This window comes from Phyllostomus discolor, chromosome 1 (assembly GCF_004126475.2).
Source record: "Phyllostomus discolor isolate MPI-MPIP mPhyDis1 chromosome 1, mPhyDis1.pri.v3, whole genome shotgun sequence".
Lineage (NCBI taxonomy): Eukaryota > Metazoa > Chordata > Mammalia > Chiroptera > Phyllostomidae > Phyllostomus > Phyllostomus discolor.
In genome coordinates, this window is record NC_040903.2 from 196,876,607 (window position 1) to 196,894,738 (window position 18,132).

At 57.8% G+C, this 18,132-nt stretch overlaps 1 protein-coding gene across 3 annotated transcripts; it reads right to left on the minus strand.

Moving 5' to 3' along the window:
• Window positions 1–350: 350 nt before the first annotated feature.
• Window positions 351–13,694, minus strand: PGF (placental growth factor). 3 transcript variants are annotated; one of them, XM_036012251.1, is made up of 8 exons: window positions 13,531–13,694; window positions 13,258–13,388; window positions 12,004–12,046; window positions 7,593–7,789; window positions 6,740–6,816; window positions 4,648–4,677; window positions 4,484–4,546; window positions 351–1,136 (listed from the first exon to the last, which is right to left on the minus strand). In XM_036012251.1, exons 2-8 carry the CDS (start codon window positions 13,330–13,332, stop codon window positions 1,109–1,111), a joined length of 513 nt encoding a protein of 170 aa, XP_035868144.1. In that variant the 5' UTR covers window positions 13,333–13,388; window positions 13,531–13,694; the 3' UTR covers window positions 351–1,108. The 3 variants fall into 3 exon arrangements, with proteins under 3 accessions (XP_035868144.1, XP_028362901.1, XP_035868150.1); XM_028507100.2 differs by having other exon boundaries at window positions 13,258–13,694; XM_036012257.1 differs by lacking the exon at window positions 4,484–4,546 and having other exon boundaries at window positions 13,258–13,694.
• Between the last annotated feature and the right edge of the window lie 4,438 nt (window positions 13,695–18,132).

Genomic DNA, 18,132 nt, shown 5'->3' on the forward strand with positions numbered 1-18,132 from the left:
CCCAACTCAGTCAGAGCCCAGAGGACCAGGCCCTGGGCTGGGTGTGGGGTGGCCCTGGGGGGAGGGGAAGGGGACTGTGCTCTTGAATTTGAAGATGTTCAGAGGAGACTGGGGCCAGGGTCCCTCAACTTTGGGGCCAAGGCTACATCACAGGGAACCCTCTTCTGGGAAGAGTAGACCTGGGGGGGGTTTGCCTAAAGCAGCTGGGAGGAAGGCGCCCCAGGACACCGCAGGAGAGGCTGGAGCCGCTGCAGGGGCAGGCTTGGGGCCCGTGACCCCACTTTCTGTCCCGCTTCCATTTTCTGCTGTTGCGCACTGCTCCGGCAGACACACTCCCCCGGAGACGCTGATTCCAGACTAGAATAACTTTATTCAAGAGAATCTGGCTTGGCAGTCGTCGGGCAGCCACGCAGGGCAGCTCGCTCCACGTCCAGCCTGGGGCCCACTCTTTGCCTGCGTCCCTGACAGGGGCAGAGTGGGAAGCCTTCCTGGGCCATGAAGAACAGGCAGTGGCCAGATGTGAGGAGAGACCGCAGGGGACTAGGAGTGGCAAAGGCCCCAGGGGCCCACGGTTCTCCAGAGCTGTGTGGTCTGCTCCCCGGGGTGCAGAGCCCTGGCCAGGAAGAGGAGGAAGCCACAGGATGCCTCCACCCCTGCCAGCCTCCCCCCACTCAGCCGGGCCGTGGCCGCAGCCGCCGGAGCAGGCCCCTCCACCCTGTCTTCGCCAGGAGCTTCCAAAGCAAGGGCTGCTGGTCCGTGCCGAGCCCGAGGCCCAGGGACAGGCGGTGGGTCCCCCCTCTTCTCTCCTCTCTCCAGCCCCTCGGAGACCCCGGGCGCCCCTGGGCCCTGACTTGCCCCTGACAAAGCCGCATGTCTCACTTCTTCCCAAGCTGGCATGTACTCGATCCACGGCTGCCTTCTTTCTCTCACGTTCTGTTTAAGGCACTGAATTCCTGAGGGTCCTGCCCCTCATCTTGGAGGGAGCGAGTCATTCAGCAGGGATACAGTTGGCTAATAAATAGAGGGCAGGTGCCAGCAGGGAGGTAACAGAGTGTGATGATAATAAATACAGGAGCCGGTGTGGGGTCTCTCTCCTCCGAAGGGCCGGTTACCTCAGGGGAGCAGTATTGCCGCACCTGCCAGAGACCAAGCACAGAAAGCAGGTATCAGCACACCGTGGGGGTCGGGGGCCCCTCCTATGGGAGGGGGGCAAACCCAGAAGGGAAGCTGGGACAGGGCGCACAGGGAGATTGCAGCATGCCGGGATCCCTGCTTGCACCAAGGCCGAAAACAAGCCATGAGCTACCCTTCACCAAGCGTGCACCCCGGTGCCCAGCCCTGCGCTAAGCACTCTCTCATTTACCCTTATCCACCTTTTGCAGACGAGGAAACTGAGACTCAGAGAGGTTAAGGAACCTGTTCAAGGCCACACAGCTAGTCGGTGACATGGACCCAGGCTGGCTCCACACTCTAACACTTCTGATCACTCTGGGACAGCAGTCTTCAAACGAGGGTACTGGCGCCCCCAGATACACGTCAAAATTGTCGGAGACGTGTGCGAGTACTGACGGTTTTAAAGGGACCCATTTTTGGTGTTCCGCCTGAGAACCGCCTGCCTGAGAGGTCTGCCTCCCCACCACCCTGAGAGTTCACAGTCAACTGCCTTTCCAGCTGGGAGCATCCTGCCCATTTCGGATGCCGGGACAGTACTTTGCCCCAAGGGAAAGTATCCAGGGGACACTGAACAGAGAAGAACGTGAGGTACTGGTGCAGGCGTTGAGAAAGAAAATACAGTAAGTGACTGGGTAACTACGCCTTTTACAGATCAGGTGGTTTCCAAGCCTTTGCTTTCAAACAAAATTAAAGAACTTGACCGAACTGTTAGCTGGTGGGTCATGAGAAGGAACTTTTGTTAGCGGATCCCCCTGAGGTTTTGGCAGGTAACTTGCAAGGAGTCTGTGGATGAAAAAGGGTCCACGTACTAAACCTGATAAGCTCAGGGGAGGCCAGCCTTGCGGGCCCGCGCTGCAAACTCAGAGATGGAGAGTCACCACACAGGAGGGTCTGCACACCCAAGTTCCTAACTCAAAGCGGGTCATGGCAGGTAGTCATATCCTAGGCCAATAGCTTTTTGGACAAAGGTCAGCCTTTACCGTAACTGAGCCTATTCACTGTCTTCGTGCATCTAAGATAACACACCTTTGAAATGTCAGAGTGATGTTCTTTTCTAGAACCACCAGAGCACAGCCTCCAGCCCGAGACCGCCGCCCTTCCCTGTCATCTCGGCCCCCGCACGCCACCTCGGTGCGCCGTGTGCGCGACCATCCTGCGCCCACTGTGTGAAACAAGCGCGTGCCTCTCTGCTTTACTTTTTATCCATTCCCGGAGATTTCCCCGAGCTGCCTTCTCTTGCCTCCTTAATCTTCCACCGACGGATTCCACCCTCCTTAGGTCTCCTCACATCTCCTCCTGTGATTCTTACGTACAAAATAAGCTGCAAACAGCCACTCTCCGGAGCCTTTTCTCAATCCATGGAGGTTTTGCTTCCTGGCGAGAGTGTCAGTTTGGCTCAAATAAACTTTTAAAAGTTCTCTGCAGGTTTGGATGGCTCTTAGGCCAAAGAGTTCAAGTGGCTGACATCTAATCTTGTTTACAGGTTGGCGTCAGCCTGGTTCCTCGCGCCTTTCAGCCACGTGAAACGGTGAACAGGGAGGGCACGAGGGCTAAGCCTTGTCTCCATCTGGCAAGAGGTAACACCTGGAACTGGTTCGCTACTTGAACGAGGTAGCCACACCCACCTCATTGAGATGCATCCCTAATGAGATGGACTGCACTTTTATGTTTAACATTGATTAAAGTACAATTCGCTTGTGCCGTTTTGATCAATTAGTACTACTAACAATTACGGTGACAGTTCATTCCAGGAGAAAATTTAATTAGTGTTTATGTTTGTTGGAAATTTAAAATAATTCAAACTTATATACATTATCATAGAAGATGCACAAGGTGATATGTGTGTCTTATATATATGACAAGGTGATATATAAAAGACTCGAAGATTAAAAATAATTACTTAGACTGAAATCCTGTGGGGGAAGTCAAATGGAAATATAAATTCAAGGAAAAAAGCAATGCAAATATTTATATTTTTTGTGTCTGTTGTTTAAAGTGGATGATAGCATTAATTTAGCATGTCTTATTCCATAGGATACCTCTGAAGAATTTAGTGGCTTTATATTTAAAACATTACTATTTATAACATGCCAGAAATTATATCTTTGCAACCATGTATAATTCTGATGGAAAAGTTCAATGCTAACTTAAAAATGAGCAAGGACCCTAGCCGGGTGGCTCAGGTGGTTGGAGCATTGCCCTGTACACAAAAAGGTCACAAGTTCGATTCCCGGTCAGGGCTCATACCGAGGTTCCGGGTTTGGTCCCCAGTTGGGGCACATGCAGGATGCAACCAATCAATGTTTCTCTCTCACATCAATTTTTTTCTTTCTCTTTATCTCTTTCTTTCTCCTTTCTCTCTAACATCAATAAACATATTCTCAGTGAGGGTTAAAATTTTTTTTAAAAAATGAGCAAGGGAGCACATGGGTCTTTGAAACCATTTCAGGAGGCCCCTGAACGAGAGGCTTGAAGACTGCTGCCCCGGAAGACAGAGCAATGGGACGCACTCCACCTGGGCCAGCCTGACCGGGGGCCATACACCGACCACACTGCCAGCCCCTTCCCCACGCTGCTGCTTGGGCCCAGAGGTAGGAGTGAGGGCCACATGCCTTAAGGAGACCGGCTTCCCCAGAATCCCCGTCTTCCGGGGTGGGGTGGACATCTCTGCTCAGGGAGGGGTGGACCCATGGGCAAGACGCGGGCCAGCCCCAGTCCCATGGCATGAAATGATTTGCTGGTGTCTTGGAGCTGAAAGGAGCCGTGGGTGACTGAGTTACTGCGGATGTGAAGTATTTTATTTTTACGGTTTACTCTCCCAGATTTGGGTTTGCCCTGCTCTGATCCTTCTCTCCCAGGCCTCACACTACTCAGGCCTGGACTCCAGCGTGTCCTCCTTCGCAGGCCTGCTGCACTTGGCACCACTGGAGGGTGAGCACTTCAGAGCAAGCATCTTGCTGGTTTGTTTACCTGTACATCTGGCAGGCAGTAAGTGCTTGGTAAATATTTCTGGACTGACTAAACGCTTGGTGGGCCCCTGATGCCTCATTTTACACAGAGAAGAAAAACTGGGCTCAGAGAGACGACACGACTCGCTGAAGGCCACACAAAGACTCGGACTAAGTCAGGACGAGAACCAAGGCCCCCTGAGGCTGCCTGGGCCCTAGGGTCTCCAGGGATGCCGCGCCCTCTTCTGCCCTAAGACTGCGCTGGGCCTTGCTTTCGCCCTTCCTGACCACTAACTCCTGCTGGCGGGAGCTCCCCTCTGGCCCAGCCTCCTGGTCATTCCTGGGCCCCCCAGCACACTCACAGGTGGCAGACTGTGGGTCTCTGCTTCTCTTTCTTCCTCTTCCCACTGCCCTTGTTTCTCCTCCTGCAATAAGCCAAAAGCATCAGGACAGAGTGGCCGGGCGTTTCCCATGCTAGGAGAGGGGCTGGCAGACCCGAGAATAGCCTGGAGCCCCAGCCACTTACCTTTCTGGCTTTATCACGTCCCACACAGGCCTGGGGAAACAGAGAGGGGCAGGGGAGAATCAGGAGGGTGGTAAGCAGGGGCTCCTCCACTCCCATCCCTCCCCTCAGATATTGGGAGTCCTGGTCCTGCAGTTGGTGCTGAGGCCACTAGGGGGTGGCATGGAGCTAGTGAGGGAAAAATGGCCAGGGGCCTCTGGGCTCCAGCTCCCACTCCAGACTCTGCTGACCCCACCAAGAGAGACACGAATTTCCCCTTGGGGCCCCTTTCCATAACCTCCTGCACTTCTCAGCCTCTTGGCATCAAATCTGGGGATTTGTGAGCCTGTTCTTTCCTGCCTTCTCTGTTTACTTCTTCTCTTGTTCCTGCCCTTCGTTCCAGGGTGCACTCAGGGTTTCCTCAAGGACAGTGAATGAGGCCAGCTAAGGCTGCCTGTCAGGACACAGCTGCCACCCCCGCTCTGGGGACGAGAGGCGCTGCAGGCAACGGCAGGAGGAATGGGTGAGGGGTGGAGTGAGGGGCGGTGAGCACAGCCCCAGAGTCACAGGCATGTCCTGGCTCTGTCCCGCAGCTGTGGCTGTTGGCCCAGAAGTGAGAAGAAAGGTTTCCCCGCTGGTCAGCCTGTTGGAAGGGGGCAGGGGCTCAGTCTTCTCGGGGAGCCGGGGTGGGGGTGCGGGGCAGCGTGGCCAGGGAATGTCGCCCTAGGCTGGCTGTCTCCCTTGGGATCCAGGGCCTCTAGGACTGCCTGGTCATGTCTCTGCCATCTTGAGCAAGTCGGAGACATTCATGGAACCTCAGTCTCCTCATCCACCTGCCCCGACAGTGGCTGTGAGGGCAAAGGTGATGTGGAACGTGAAAGGTCGCCACGTAGCACTGTGTCTGGGAGGGTTTGTTTCCCTACTGTTGTGTGGCTAAACCTGGCCGGGGGCGATAGGAGCAAGGGACTGGGGCAGAGCCCCGAGAGCGCACAGTAAAGAGGGCCTAAAGCCTGGGTGCAGGGCCGAGAAGGCGCCGGAGCCCTGGACACGAAGCAGGGCCGAGTCCAGGGCAGCGCTGGGTCTTTTTGGGGGATGACCATGAGAGGTAGCGTGGAAAAGGGTGGGCTTAGGGGTTGGACAGGCTGGGTTCACTCACAAGCTGTGGCAAACCATGCACCCACACCAAGCCTCAGTTTCCTCATCCATACATGGGGCCAACGGCGGTACCTACCAGCCAGGGTTGTCATGAGAACAGGGACCTCGTCTCACCATTCTATCCTAAGCATCCAGGCCAGTGCCTGGCATACAGTAGGTGCTCAATTAATTCTCATTTGAATGAGAATAACAACACTTGAACATTGAATGAGGAAACACATTCAAGTGCCCATGTAGAGCTAGGCACACAGTAGGGACACAATAAATGGTGGTGGTCCCCCTTCCTCCCGCCCCAGAATGGGGCTCTTGTCTGGTGGCTCCATCCAGGGCCCAGGGCACCAGCACAGCCCCTCACTCACTTCTCTCCCTCCCAGGCCCGGATGGCACTGCTGGGCCTGCTCCTGCCGGTAACCAATGTTCCACGGGCCCTGGGAGCAGGCTGGGCAGAGGCCCTGCCAGGTGGGGGTCTTACGGAAACCCCAGTGCCTCCTCCTTCTGCCCTCTCCTCTTACCATGGCTGCTCCTGCCTCGGGCTCCTCCACCCGGCTGTCCCCTTCCACAGGCACCAGCCTGGTCCAGGACTAAGCCCAGGCCTATCATGTCCTTGCCTCAGAGTCTCTTCCAGGGCCATGGCAGCTGCCTCCCATCTCGGGGAGGGAGGGGGATGGTACACCCCGAGCCCCTGCAAGTCTGACAGGGACCCAGGCTTCCTTTGCCCTGGGGGGCTTCTCAGCAGCTGTGCTCCAACTACTGGGACCACCTCCTCAGCAAAAATGCCTGATGGGGGGGCACAACACACAGCGGCCTCTGGTCCCTGATTGCCCTGCTCTCCCTCAGCCAGGGAGGAGGTGTAGCCTGCAGCAGGACGGACAGCCGCCTGGCTAACCCAATAAAGCCGACCACCCACTCCTCAAGGCTGCCAGAGGCCTGGGGCCCGTCCTGCCACTCCCTGGGGACCCACCTGCACTCGCAGCGCTTGTGCTGGGAGAATGTCATCTCCACGTAGGAGGACTGCTTCTTAGAGCTGATCTTCAGGATCTGCGGGGAGAGGACCGTCAGATGCCTGGCCGTGGGTCTCCAACATTCTTTCGACACCTGCCTTGGGGGGAGGGCCAGATGCCTCCTTTCCCCCCACCCTTTGTACTGCACGCCCTTATTCTGCTTTGAGGGTGAGGCACACAGCCCTCCCACCGGCCTGTGAATCTGAGGGAAGTCCCCTGTCTCTCCCTGTGTGTGGCCTCCAGCGTAGTGACAGTGCAGGCAGGGGGCCCTGTTCTGGACTCAGAGATATGGATGTTGAAATTTTGGATTTCCTACCTGTTGGGCAAGGGAAATAATATATCTGGACCTCAAGTTCCTCGTCTGTACAATGGGAATAGCACTTGCCTCGAAGGACTGAACGTTCAGGCAGAGTTTACGAAGTGCCTGCCCGGCACAGTGCTCGGCATTACACAGCGAGGGCACCACACAGTACGGCGTGTGCGTGTGTGAGCGAGGCTCAGGGCACCAGTGCACTCGGTATAACCAGGGACTTCCTGATACTAGTCTGAGCGGATTCAAATCTTTTCCATCCGCAACCAGATACCTGGGTCCTGGCGTGGGGCTAAGCTAGAGCCGGGGACGGATGATGAGGGAGGAGGAGAGGGGGCTCAGAGAGGAGGGTCACTGTGCTGGGTGGTGAGGGCACTGCAGTCCTGTGACCTTGGGCTGCCCTCCCACCCTCTCCAGGCCCCTTTTGGGGGCCAGGTCCCGTGGCCCCCTGAGCAGGGTGTGGACACGGGGCAGGCGGGACATGAGGAGGAGGCCCTCCCTACCTGCATGGTGATATTGGCCGTCTCCACGGGCACACAGTGCAGGGACTCGTCGCCGCAGCAGCCGGTGCAGCGCAGCAGGGCGACGCAGGACGGGTTGAACATGTACTGCACTTCGTTGGGGTACAGCGACACGATGTTCACCAGCTTCTCCATCGACCGGCAGTAGCTGCGGCCCCACACTTCCTGGAAGGGCACCACTACGGGGGACAGAGTCGGCAGGGTCAGGTCACAGGGGGCCCGCTCCTCAAAGCTCCAGTCTTGGCTCCTTCGGCTTTGCAGAGCCTTCTGGGTTTAGCCCACACCTCCTCCACCAGGAAGCCCTCAGTCTATCTGAACTCCATGGGCTCTGAGCTGATGCGATCCCTCTGGGAAGACTGCTGGATCCTTAGCTCATCTGCCGGACAGAAATTCCAGTGGGATGCAATGCCTGGGTCCTGACCTCTCTGCAGTGTTCTCAGCTCAGGCCCCCACACCTGCCTTGGTGCCCTCGGGGCTTGGAGGAGCGTGCTGGGCCGGTGCTTCCTCAGTCTTGGGGAATTTGCAGAACACAGTTAAGATCTGCGAGATTAGCTGGCAGAGTCCCATGGGGAGGGTTAGCCTTTGCCCTAGTCCGTACTTCCTGCCCCGCTCTGGACCAGCTCCTCTGCCTGGCAGCTGGGACTGCAGCCAGCCACGTGCCCACCCCCACCCCTCATTTTACTGGGACCAGCCCTGGAACCCAACTGGGCCACATCAGCACCTTTGGGCTGCGCTCCTCCCCGGCTTCTCATCTCTAACCCAATACAGCCGACCACCCGCTTCTGAAAGCCCACCTCCCCACCTCCTCTTCAAAGCCTTCTCCAGCTTCTCTAGGATGAACAGCGGTCCCTCCTTTGAGCATCACTAGGCTCCGCCCCTTGCCTCACTCAGTCACTGGTGGTTCTTATCTCCTTTACAACCAAGTCAAGGCTCGAGGCTCTGTGAGGACAGGGACCCAAGCACCTGGTAAACACAGGCTACATAATTACTGGTTGACTCGATGACAGCTCACCGAGGATGATCAGGGACATCCCCGATCCCCACGATGCCCTGGTGGTGGTGAGCAAGAGCTTTTGGGAGCCTATCTGGAATCTCTCAAAAGATGCTGCTCCTTCAGGGGAAGGCCTGGGGCCTGGTCCCAAACAGAAGCTCACAGGAAGTGAGTAGCCAGAACCAGGACACCTGGCTTCTTCTAGTCTTGGCCCAACCCTGGCTGTGTGACCTTGGGGAGGTTCCTTAACCTTTCTGGGTACGCCAGCTTCCTCGGCTGGGGAGAAAGGAGCAGGATGGGAATGGGTGGTTGCTGCGGCCTCTCCCAGCTCCCATCCATTGGGATGGGAGGACGGTCTGTGATTCCAGTCTCTACAACCCAGTCCAGCCTCGAGACCGTGGGCAGGGCGACGTCTCGGTCCCTGGGTCATCCTGCCCTACACATGGTGGCTGTCCTCAGCTGGTGGGAGAGGACGTGGGACCTGGTCACCGGGGAACCCCAAGGTCTCTGCCCCAGCGCAGTGGTTCACCCGGCCACCCCTCACCTCCTTCCATGGCCCTTTCTAGGAGGCAGAAGGGGTCGAAGTCCATTCCACTGAGCCTATGAGGACGTGAGTCTCAGGGTAATCTCAGAGGAAAAATAAACTTCAGCCCTAGCAGAGGCCCCGAGGAGAGGCTGCAAGCTGGTGGAAAATACCCAGGAGGCGGTGTGTCCACCGGAGCTGGCCGAGGAGGCCACAGAGGCAATAAACCACGCTTATCTGGGCGTCTGCTGCTCCATCCTGCTTTGTCTGCGGAGGGGGCACCGGGGCTGGGCCCAGGACGGGAGGAAGGCCAGACGTCCCCCTGGATCCTACCTCTCCAGGTCACTGGGACACTCTCCCTGGACCCCCCGTGAGAAACAAGCCCCTCTCCCCACATGCAGCCCCGAAGCCCCAGGGAAGCCGGCCTTTGCTCGGGCGGCAGGGCACCTCCCTGTCCTAACTCCACGAATGTGTGTTTAGTCTAAAATGTGCACTATGTAACTCTGAACATTTAATCTCCACCTCGGAAAACATAAATAGCAGCAGAGGATAGGCAGCCGACAAAGTGCTAGAGAAGGCTCAGAGTCCTCCTCTGGGACCAGCCATTAGGGAGGGGGACACAGCAGAGAAGGGGTACCCCAGCCCCCTACCAGTCTGCAATCAGACTTCCATCCAGCTGGGCCGTTGGGGCCACAGCCAGGTTAAGCAGAGCCAGCTGAGCCTTGGCGGCAAAAGAAGGGATTTCCTTTCCTCACCCCCACTCCCCACCGCACAGACTGCAACAGCGGGGCCCAGGCTCCAGGGCCCCGACATCCGCCACATGGCCAGATCGCGCTGGGGAAAGGCTGACAAGGAGGTGAGCTGGGCCTGGTTTACCTGGCAGCCACCAGGAAAAAAGGGCGATTCATCCCTGGAGACCACTGTCTGGGTGTTTTGGAGAAACAAAAGGCGCTGGCTGAGTAAGGGGGTCAGCTGAGCAAGCGGTGACCACTCCCAGATGTGCGCTGCGGCCCTCAGGAAAGAGCTCTGCTCAGCTGCTCCCTAGAGCACTTCCTGCGGCCCCAGGCCTGCCCCCGAGGCAGCAGTGGCGGTAAGGGGAGTGCAGGCTGTGGCCCAGTCAAGCGCCAGGCCAGGGCTAGGCCGTCCGTGGGGGCTGCTCCCAGGGACACGCGTGAGGTCTCAGCTCTCGACAGCTCTGTGGGCAAGCCTCCTATCTGGCTCCAGCGGCCTGCCACCCAGGACGAAGGAGACTCAAGGAGGGAAATATTTCATCCTAAGAGCGAGCTCCTGGGGAGGCTGCTGGGAGGCCACAGGGCTGGGCAGAACTGCTGGCCACCAGCCCAAGCCCAGCAGGTGTCCTCTCCATAGTCACTGGTGGGGCACGCAGCCAGCCTGCTGCAAAGGACTCCCAGCTCCTGCCTGCTCAGCCATGGACGCTGAGGAGTGCCTGAGGCTTTAGGCAACTCTAAGGGCCCCTGAGAGCCTCAGGTTCTTCATCTATGAAATCTGGAAAATATAATGCCTTCCCAGTTCACGGCCTGTGGTCAACACAGAATTACAGTAAATGGCCAACACTGTTACCACGAGAGTAATCGTAACCCACGGCTGCAACACACAGACCGCGCCGTCTCTCATCCGGTGTCAGTAGGAGGGGGTGGCATTTTCAGATTTTGGTAACTGGGGTCCACAGCTCACGGGGCTTCCCCTGGCCACGTTACAGGCTCCCCTAATGGTCAGGATGACAGCTTAGCTGCCCCAATGAACGGACACTTCCAAGCCTCTTCTCCTGGTCCCCAGAAAATATATACTCCTGTGTTCCCTCCACAGAGTCACAGAATCCTACAGTCATAGGAAAAGCCTTAAATATCGTGTAGCCTACTGCTCTCGTTTACAGATGAAGAAACCGAGGCTCAGACTTTTTTGGTAGCTGATGCCTGAAATACACTAAAAGCATCCAAAAGGACAAGGGGTGGAGATGGTGATCGGCTCCTCCCCAAATCTCAGAGAGCATAAAATTGTGCCAGTCCCAGGGGGCCCAGCAAGGGGAGGGGGAGGGTTATCGACCAAGTCAAGGGCTGCCACCTCCTGCTTTTCAGTGCTCAAGGCACCAGGGATTCGGGCATGATTCAGGGATTCAGTCAGGGATTGAAACCCAGGAGAGAGGGTGTTCCCAGCTCACACTGGCTATCACGTATGTGCGTGTGCATGTCCCTACATGCTTCCTCTTCCACGGCGCCGTGGGAGGCCTCAGAAATGGTGTGTGGCCCCACTGCACGTCTTGGAGAGGCAGAGAGGGAGGAGCAAGGCAGGGGGCCTGGCGTGAGCATCCTGCTTTCCACACGTATGTCTCTTTGGCAACCGTCTAGCCCTTTGAAGATTCCCTCTTGCTGCAACCCGGGGTGGGGAGTGGAGAGGCCAGGGAGGGCACGACTCATGTTCTGTCTGTTTGTAATCAATGGCAAGGGCTGGCTGCTGGGAAGGTCCCTTCTCCCCTCCTGATTCTCTTGATTGCGTGCCCACCGCACCAAGTTCCCAGACCACCAATCAAGCCCCTGGCACTCATTGCCCACTCCCCTCTCCAAGACCTCATCTGCCCCCTGACACCATGCTGTGAAGGGGCTCTGAACCAACTAGACCAGCCCTGGGTATACCGGCCCCAGCCCTGCTCTCTGGGTGACCAGGGTCCAGGCCTCTGGGTTATGATGCGGGCATTTCTCAAGCCCTGACAACTTTGTTAGCCAGGGCATCAGCCAGCTTGCAGACTTTCCTCAACTGCATACCACCCTGCACCCACCCTTCATGCCCATCCCTTCCCATCCTCTGCAGAGGTGTGGGGGGGATGGAGTCGGTGAGCGTACACACCAACCCAGCTTGCTTACCTTCCGTCTCTGACGAGTTGTCCCTAGCAGGCAAGGCCGATTGCTGTGGACAGAACAGTGCAGAGATGAGGGGGACCACCAAGGGCCTCTGTGCTGCTCTGGGGCCGAGCGCATTGGCCAGAGCACAGAGGCCCCTCTACTCTCCTTCCCCCCATTGCTCGCACTCCCTGCCCCGTCTCGGAGCTGTCTCTTCCCAGGTCCAGCTACAACCTAACTGGCCCCTGGGTGGGTCCCAGCCTTCACTCTGGCCTCAGTTTCCTCCTTGGAAAAGGATGGGAGTCTGGAGGCTTTTGGAGACACTTTGTTTTCTGTGTCCCAAAGATCTTGCAATCTTTCGGGGTCTTCCTCCTACCCAGCCCCCAGACCAGCCCTGCTGGGTCCGATGCAGCCTACTTTGGCTGGGTGCCAGAGGCTGGGAGAGGTGATCAGCTGGTGGGAGCTGAGGGGCTGGAGCGGGTGGCGCCATGAGCTGGTGCTATGGGTAACACTACACCTCTGGCCAGCCCTGCAGCAGGCAAGCAGGTGGCTGCTGGTGGGGCTCTTCTGCCTCAGGGGTCTGCCTAGCCCACCCACTCCAGGGCTGGGGCCGGGGACTCCCAGGGCAGTGGAACAGCGTAGTGGGAAGGCAGCTCATTGGCTTTGTCAGGATCGCACTGCCCAAGCTGGCTCCTGGCCAGACTCCCCCCGCTCCTGGGAAAAGGGCCCTGATCACTTCCCCAGGCCCTGCACTCCAACCTCCGGCTGCCCACCCGGGAGAGACAGCACAGCAGGACCGCTTGTCTTGGCGCGCCCTCCCGCCCCCCAGCCCTGGGCTCAGTCCGGGGCCCTGACAGTGGCAGGACCCAGCCTTCCCACCAGCGGCCTCTTCTGCCGGCTTCCCCTCCACCAGACCAGGTCAGAGGTCCTGGGGGCGCCTGCCTAGTCACAGGCCTCGACCCTGACCACAAGGCCAGGGACTGGCCTGGGATTAGTGGAGAGATGCTTTTAGCAAAGCCACTGTGGCTCCAGGGGCCAGACAGGAAACCTCCCTCCTTTTCTGTGGCTTCCCTGCCCCCACCAGGACAGACCCCAGAGCTGAAGTCTGGGACAGCCCAGCCTGAGGTCTCCTCCCAGACAGCATGGTCCAGCCTGACGCCTGGGAAATGTATGGACATCCTTGGAGGTGCCGCTTCCGGGAATGGGTCTGTGTGTTCTTTCAGTGCAGGGGCCGGGAAGACCAGGGGGCCAGGCTGGGGTGGAGGTGGGGGGTCTTACCTGGGAGGGCACAGCAGGCAGCGCCAGCCCAGCCAGGAGCTGCAGGAAGCAAGTGAGCAGCCTCATAGCAAGCATCTTCTCAGATGTCCCAGGCCAGGAGAGTCACGCTGTTCATCCCCCTGGGGGAGCCCCTGGTACAGGAGGAGAAGCGCTGAGTGGGGGGCTGGCCGTATGTCCCCTCACCACTGCCCCGAGGTCTCCGCTGGTGGCCCGAGCATCCTCTGGAAGCCCTGGGAATTCAGGACCCCTTAGGTAAGTCTGTGGCTGGGAAACCTGGTGCGAAGGGCCCGGCGGGGCGAGGTGGTGTGCGGCAGGCGCGCCCCTGGGGAAGGTCCGTCGGGCTCTCAGCGCGACCGCAGGTCTCCTCCGGGCCGGCCAGTGAAGATGCAGCTTCCTGCTCAGACAGCAGCTCCCTTCTGGGACTGGAGCTTGTCGGCGACTGGGTTTCAAGGGCCGCGATGGGGCGGGGCTCCAGGCCTGCCCCGCCCACAGCCGACGAAGCTTCCCGGGAGCCGCGGAGCCGGCCAGAGCACGGCCCGGCCAGCCGCGGGGGCGGCGTGGAACTGAGCGCGAATCCGAGTGCGCTCGTCCAGCAGTGCGTGGACGGGGCGCTCAGATCGCGGAACCCCGAGCTCCGCCGGAGCCCCATCCCGCAGCCTGGTGTCCGGGCCTCCAAGACCCAGTGTCTCCCGCACTCGTAGGCTGGCTACGTTGTAGGGCGTGAGGAAATCCAACTGTGGAGCCCGTCCGTCTGCAAACAGGGCTCCAGGCTTCAGTGACTTCTGCAGAAGCTGCTGCCCGGGACCACCAGGAAGGCAGCAATTTAGTCTGGCCCTTCACAGTGCCACCTTATGCCATCCCCACGATTCTCGGGCGGAGGGGAAGGATTATTAACCTCATTTTAAGGATGAAGAAACAAGTTCTAAGAGTGCCCCTGCATGATGTATTGAATACACATATGCTCTCGGAAAAGTGTGTGTGTGTAACTGACAGAGACAAAACCCAAGCCACCCGACTCTAGAGCTGGCTCTCTGCCCCGTGCGCCCTCCTCGGGGCCAAGCACGCAGACAGCAGGGCATCCCATTGCTCCTGTGGGAAGCAGTCTTCCCCGCCCTGCGAGCCTACCACGTGTGTACTGGAGATTGGCCTAGTGCAACACTTCCTCCTGGTCCCAGGAGGCGGAAGGAGCTCTCCAGCTCTGCAGGGGTCTGCTGACAGTGCTTTCCGTGTGCTTGTGTGGGCAGTTAGTGTGACTGTCACGGCCCACTGGTGCTACAAGTGTCTGTGTGATCTGAGTGTCTGTGTCCACTTCATGTGCAAATGTCACTCATGTGTGGCTCTGGCCTCCTGGTATCTCTGGTTGCTGGTGTGATTATGTGTGTGTGTCTGCTGTGTCTCTAGGTGTGTTTGGAAGTGTGTCTGGTTGTGCATCTCAGTGGGACTGTGAACTTGCATGTCTTCCTGTGTCTTTGTGTGCGTGTCTTATTCTGTGTGTGAATGCTGGCACCAGCTTCTGTGTGAGACTGTGCATCTCTCTGTGCATCTGTGTGTGCCTCCCCATGGTCCTCAAGTGTTAGTTCACCCCTGCCACCACCCTCTGTGCTCGGCTCCCTGGCTAGAAGAACCTGGCAGGATTTGGGGTCATGGGTTGGCTCAGGCATGGGGCTGGGGGTGGCTGGTTGTGGGAGAGGAGGGAGGCCTGGGAGGCAGCCCCTACAGCGCACATTCCCGCCAGAAGCAGGGAGGCCAGGGCAGCCCCAGCTCTCACCCCAGTGACCTCTGCGTCCGCTGCCTGCCTGCCCACCCACGAGGGGCTGCTAGCGATGCTGCCTCCCTGCTTGGCCCACCCCAAGGCCAGAGGTCCAGGAGCCAGGGGCCAGTTAGCAGTCAGCTAAGCGGGGCCTGTAAAGGACTTACTCACAAGCTCCAACATGCTAGGGCTCATGGGACAGACAGACTGCTTTCTGGGCTTGGGGGCATGGTGGAGGGTGTCTGGGAATCACTGTGCATGTGTATGGAGGTGAATCGCTGTGTGTTTGTGCATATCTGGACCATGTGTGTTTGCCCATAACACCTGCACAGATGTACACGTGTTTGTGTGTGTCTTTGTCTTGGATTTGGATTTGTGCGTGGGAGCATGGTGTGTATTATGCAGAAGTGTGTGTATTGAAGTATCTGTTGTATATGCTTGTCTGTAACTGAACGTTCTGAACATTTATTTACAGGCCATATTTGCCTATAACTGTGTGTGCACAGGGCTGTATATATGGCAGGTTTCTGAGTTTGTGTTGATGCGTGCATCCTTTCACTTGACACAGATTACTTCAGCCCTACTGTGCTCCAGGCAGGCACTGCCCAAGTTGCTGGGCATATAGTATGGAGGGTCCCTCGAAGTTTATGTTCATAGGAGGTGGGGGTACAGGTGGCTCGGGGTGCCGCAGCTCTGTCCTTTACACTCTGGAGTAGCTCAGTGTCTGGGCAATGGCTGCAGCTCCTGCAAGGGCGCGTCGGTGTTTTTGTCCCTGACATGGGAACCATGCCCTTCCAAACACAGCTTCTTGGGTTTTGAAACGAATTGGGTAGGGGAGTTGAGAGAAACCAGAAGACCCCTAAGTATAGATGGGTTCACTAGAAGTTTCCTCTCGCTCACATCCAGTCTAGGGGACGTGCGCTGGCGGCTCCGCGCCCTGGAACTGTGCCTTCGGCCCTTCCCAGCCCTACGAAGAACTCCCTTTCCTGCTCGGAGCCCCAGCTGCTGCCAGCTAAAGGGAATAATCAGAGTGCTTGCCTCATAGGTGAGGGCTGCTAACGGGCCTGGGGCGTAGGAAACGGTAGTTGTTAGGCATGATTCCTGATAAACTTTTGATTCTTATTACAGATAAAAACACTGTAGTTACAGAGCAGAGTCTTTGTCATCACAGAATGACGCAGAAAATAATCTCTTGCTTCTGCCAATGGCAGAGGAGCAAAAGGATGGGGAGATTTCGTGCGTACGTGCATGCGCGCACACCCTTGCACACACCAGTTCTCACCATGACCATCCAGGCGATCGGTCGGTTCTCAACGGTCACCGAAGCTGCTGCATAGATTCAGGTGCTGAGCAGATCTACTGGCCAAGTCAGTGTTCACCACTCAATGTTGACCTGTTTATCGTCACGACCACTTGTTGTTGTTTCAGGGAAAGAACTAATATTTATTGAGCAGAGCACTTTATTAGATGCCAAGCAGTGTGCCTGGTGCTTTAAACACTTCGACTCATCAAATTCTGACAACAAACCTATGAGGTAGGTTTTTTATTATTCCCATTTTGAAGATGGGGAACATGGAGGCCCAGGGAGTGTACGTAATTTGCCCATAGTCACTTAGCTACTCGGGAAGGACAGAGATGGGTAGCAGCTGCTCTTTCTCCAAAGCTCCCTCCAGTGAGCGTGAGCTCTCTCTAGCATCCAGATTGCAAATACCTTGAAAGCAGGGCCAAAGTCTCAGAGCTTTCCTGGGTCTGCCGCTTGCTGGAACAGGCCGGGTGTTTGACAAGCTCCAAAAGGTCGGTATGTGGCAGGAGGGAGAGGCCCTCACCCCAAGTGTGGGGCTGACTGTGTCGCAGGGAGCAAACACAGGTAAACACGCGGGTCGTGGCTGTAGATACAGTTCGGTCCATGACAGCTGCCATCCCGAGCAGCCATGAGTTCCAGTCCCGCACACCAGGCTGCCAGGCCAGAGCACAGGCTTCCCACATGTGCATTAGTCATGGTCTTAGCCTGAAACACATGCCTGACTCCATGCCTGTTTCCTGGGTCTTGATGTTGACTCGTTTTCCCATTTTGGCCCAGCCTCTTCGTGTCTGGAACCTCTGAAGTATTTCCCGACTATGGCTTTGCCTTGTCTTTTGATGACCATTTGGTGTCTGGTGCTAGAGCAGTGTCTCAGGTGGCCCTGGGTAGCCCGTTCTCTCGGACCCTGTCCCTGAGCCCCAGACCTGGCTGTCAGGGAGGGCAGCAGTGGGCTGTGGGGGCTGATGGCCTTCCCACACTACAGGAGGGACATGCCATAGCCACCTGCTACCCAGAGTCACCGGCCAGAAGATGCTTAGTCGGTCTCCTCTGCCTGCTCCCGCTTCCTGGGCCCCACACAGCCTCAGGCCTGCGCTCCTCGCCCCCTCTGCAGGCATCCCACCCAGGTGGGCTCCAGGGCTCACCTTGGCCACCACCACTGGGCCAGGGGCTCCTCATGCAGGCTCCTGCAGCCCCTCAAACTGCCCCTTCACCGTGGCACCTGGCCCCGGTCTCACTGCTACCCAGCAGCTTGCCCACCTTCCCACGAGAGGACAAACACCAGTTCAGTCTTGGATCCCCAGCACCTTGTGCAGTGCCTGGCACACAGTAGGGGCTTCATTGGTGTTTGCTGAGTTGGGCTAATGCTCAGAGCCCTTTCTCCTCTCCCCATAGGAAAACCATTCCAAGTCTGCCCGTTCCTTACCCACACGTCCTGCCGCCTTCAGAAGCAGGCCTTCTGGATCCCATGCTCGTGACAGCTTGGGTGGGCCTCTCTGGTGGGGCCAGGGTGTGGGCGGGCAGCCTCCTGTTACTGTGTAATCATGCCCTGGGCCGGTCACCACAGCCCTGCCAGTGCCCAGGGGACAAGGCTCATGCCTTGGGTTGGAGACCAGACCCCGACGGGAGGCCTGGGGCGCGGCCGAGTGGGAAGGGAGATAAGCCGAGGCCACGGGTGACCAAGTGGTTCGCAAGGGTGACAAACAAGATGGCGCCCACCACGTGGGCTCCGGACAAGCCCGGCGAGGAGCCTTGCCTCGCCTCAGGCCCTCGGGAACTTGGCAGCCGGGGCTGGGTTCTTCGTGTTTTCTGTAATTATTTCTCT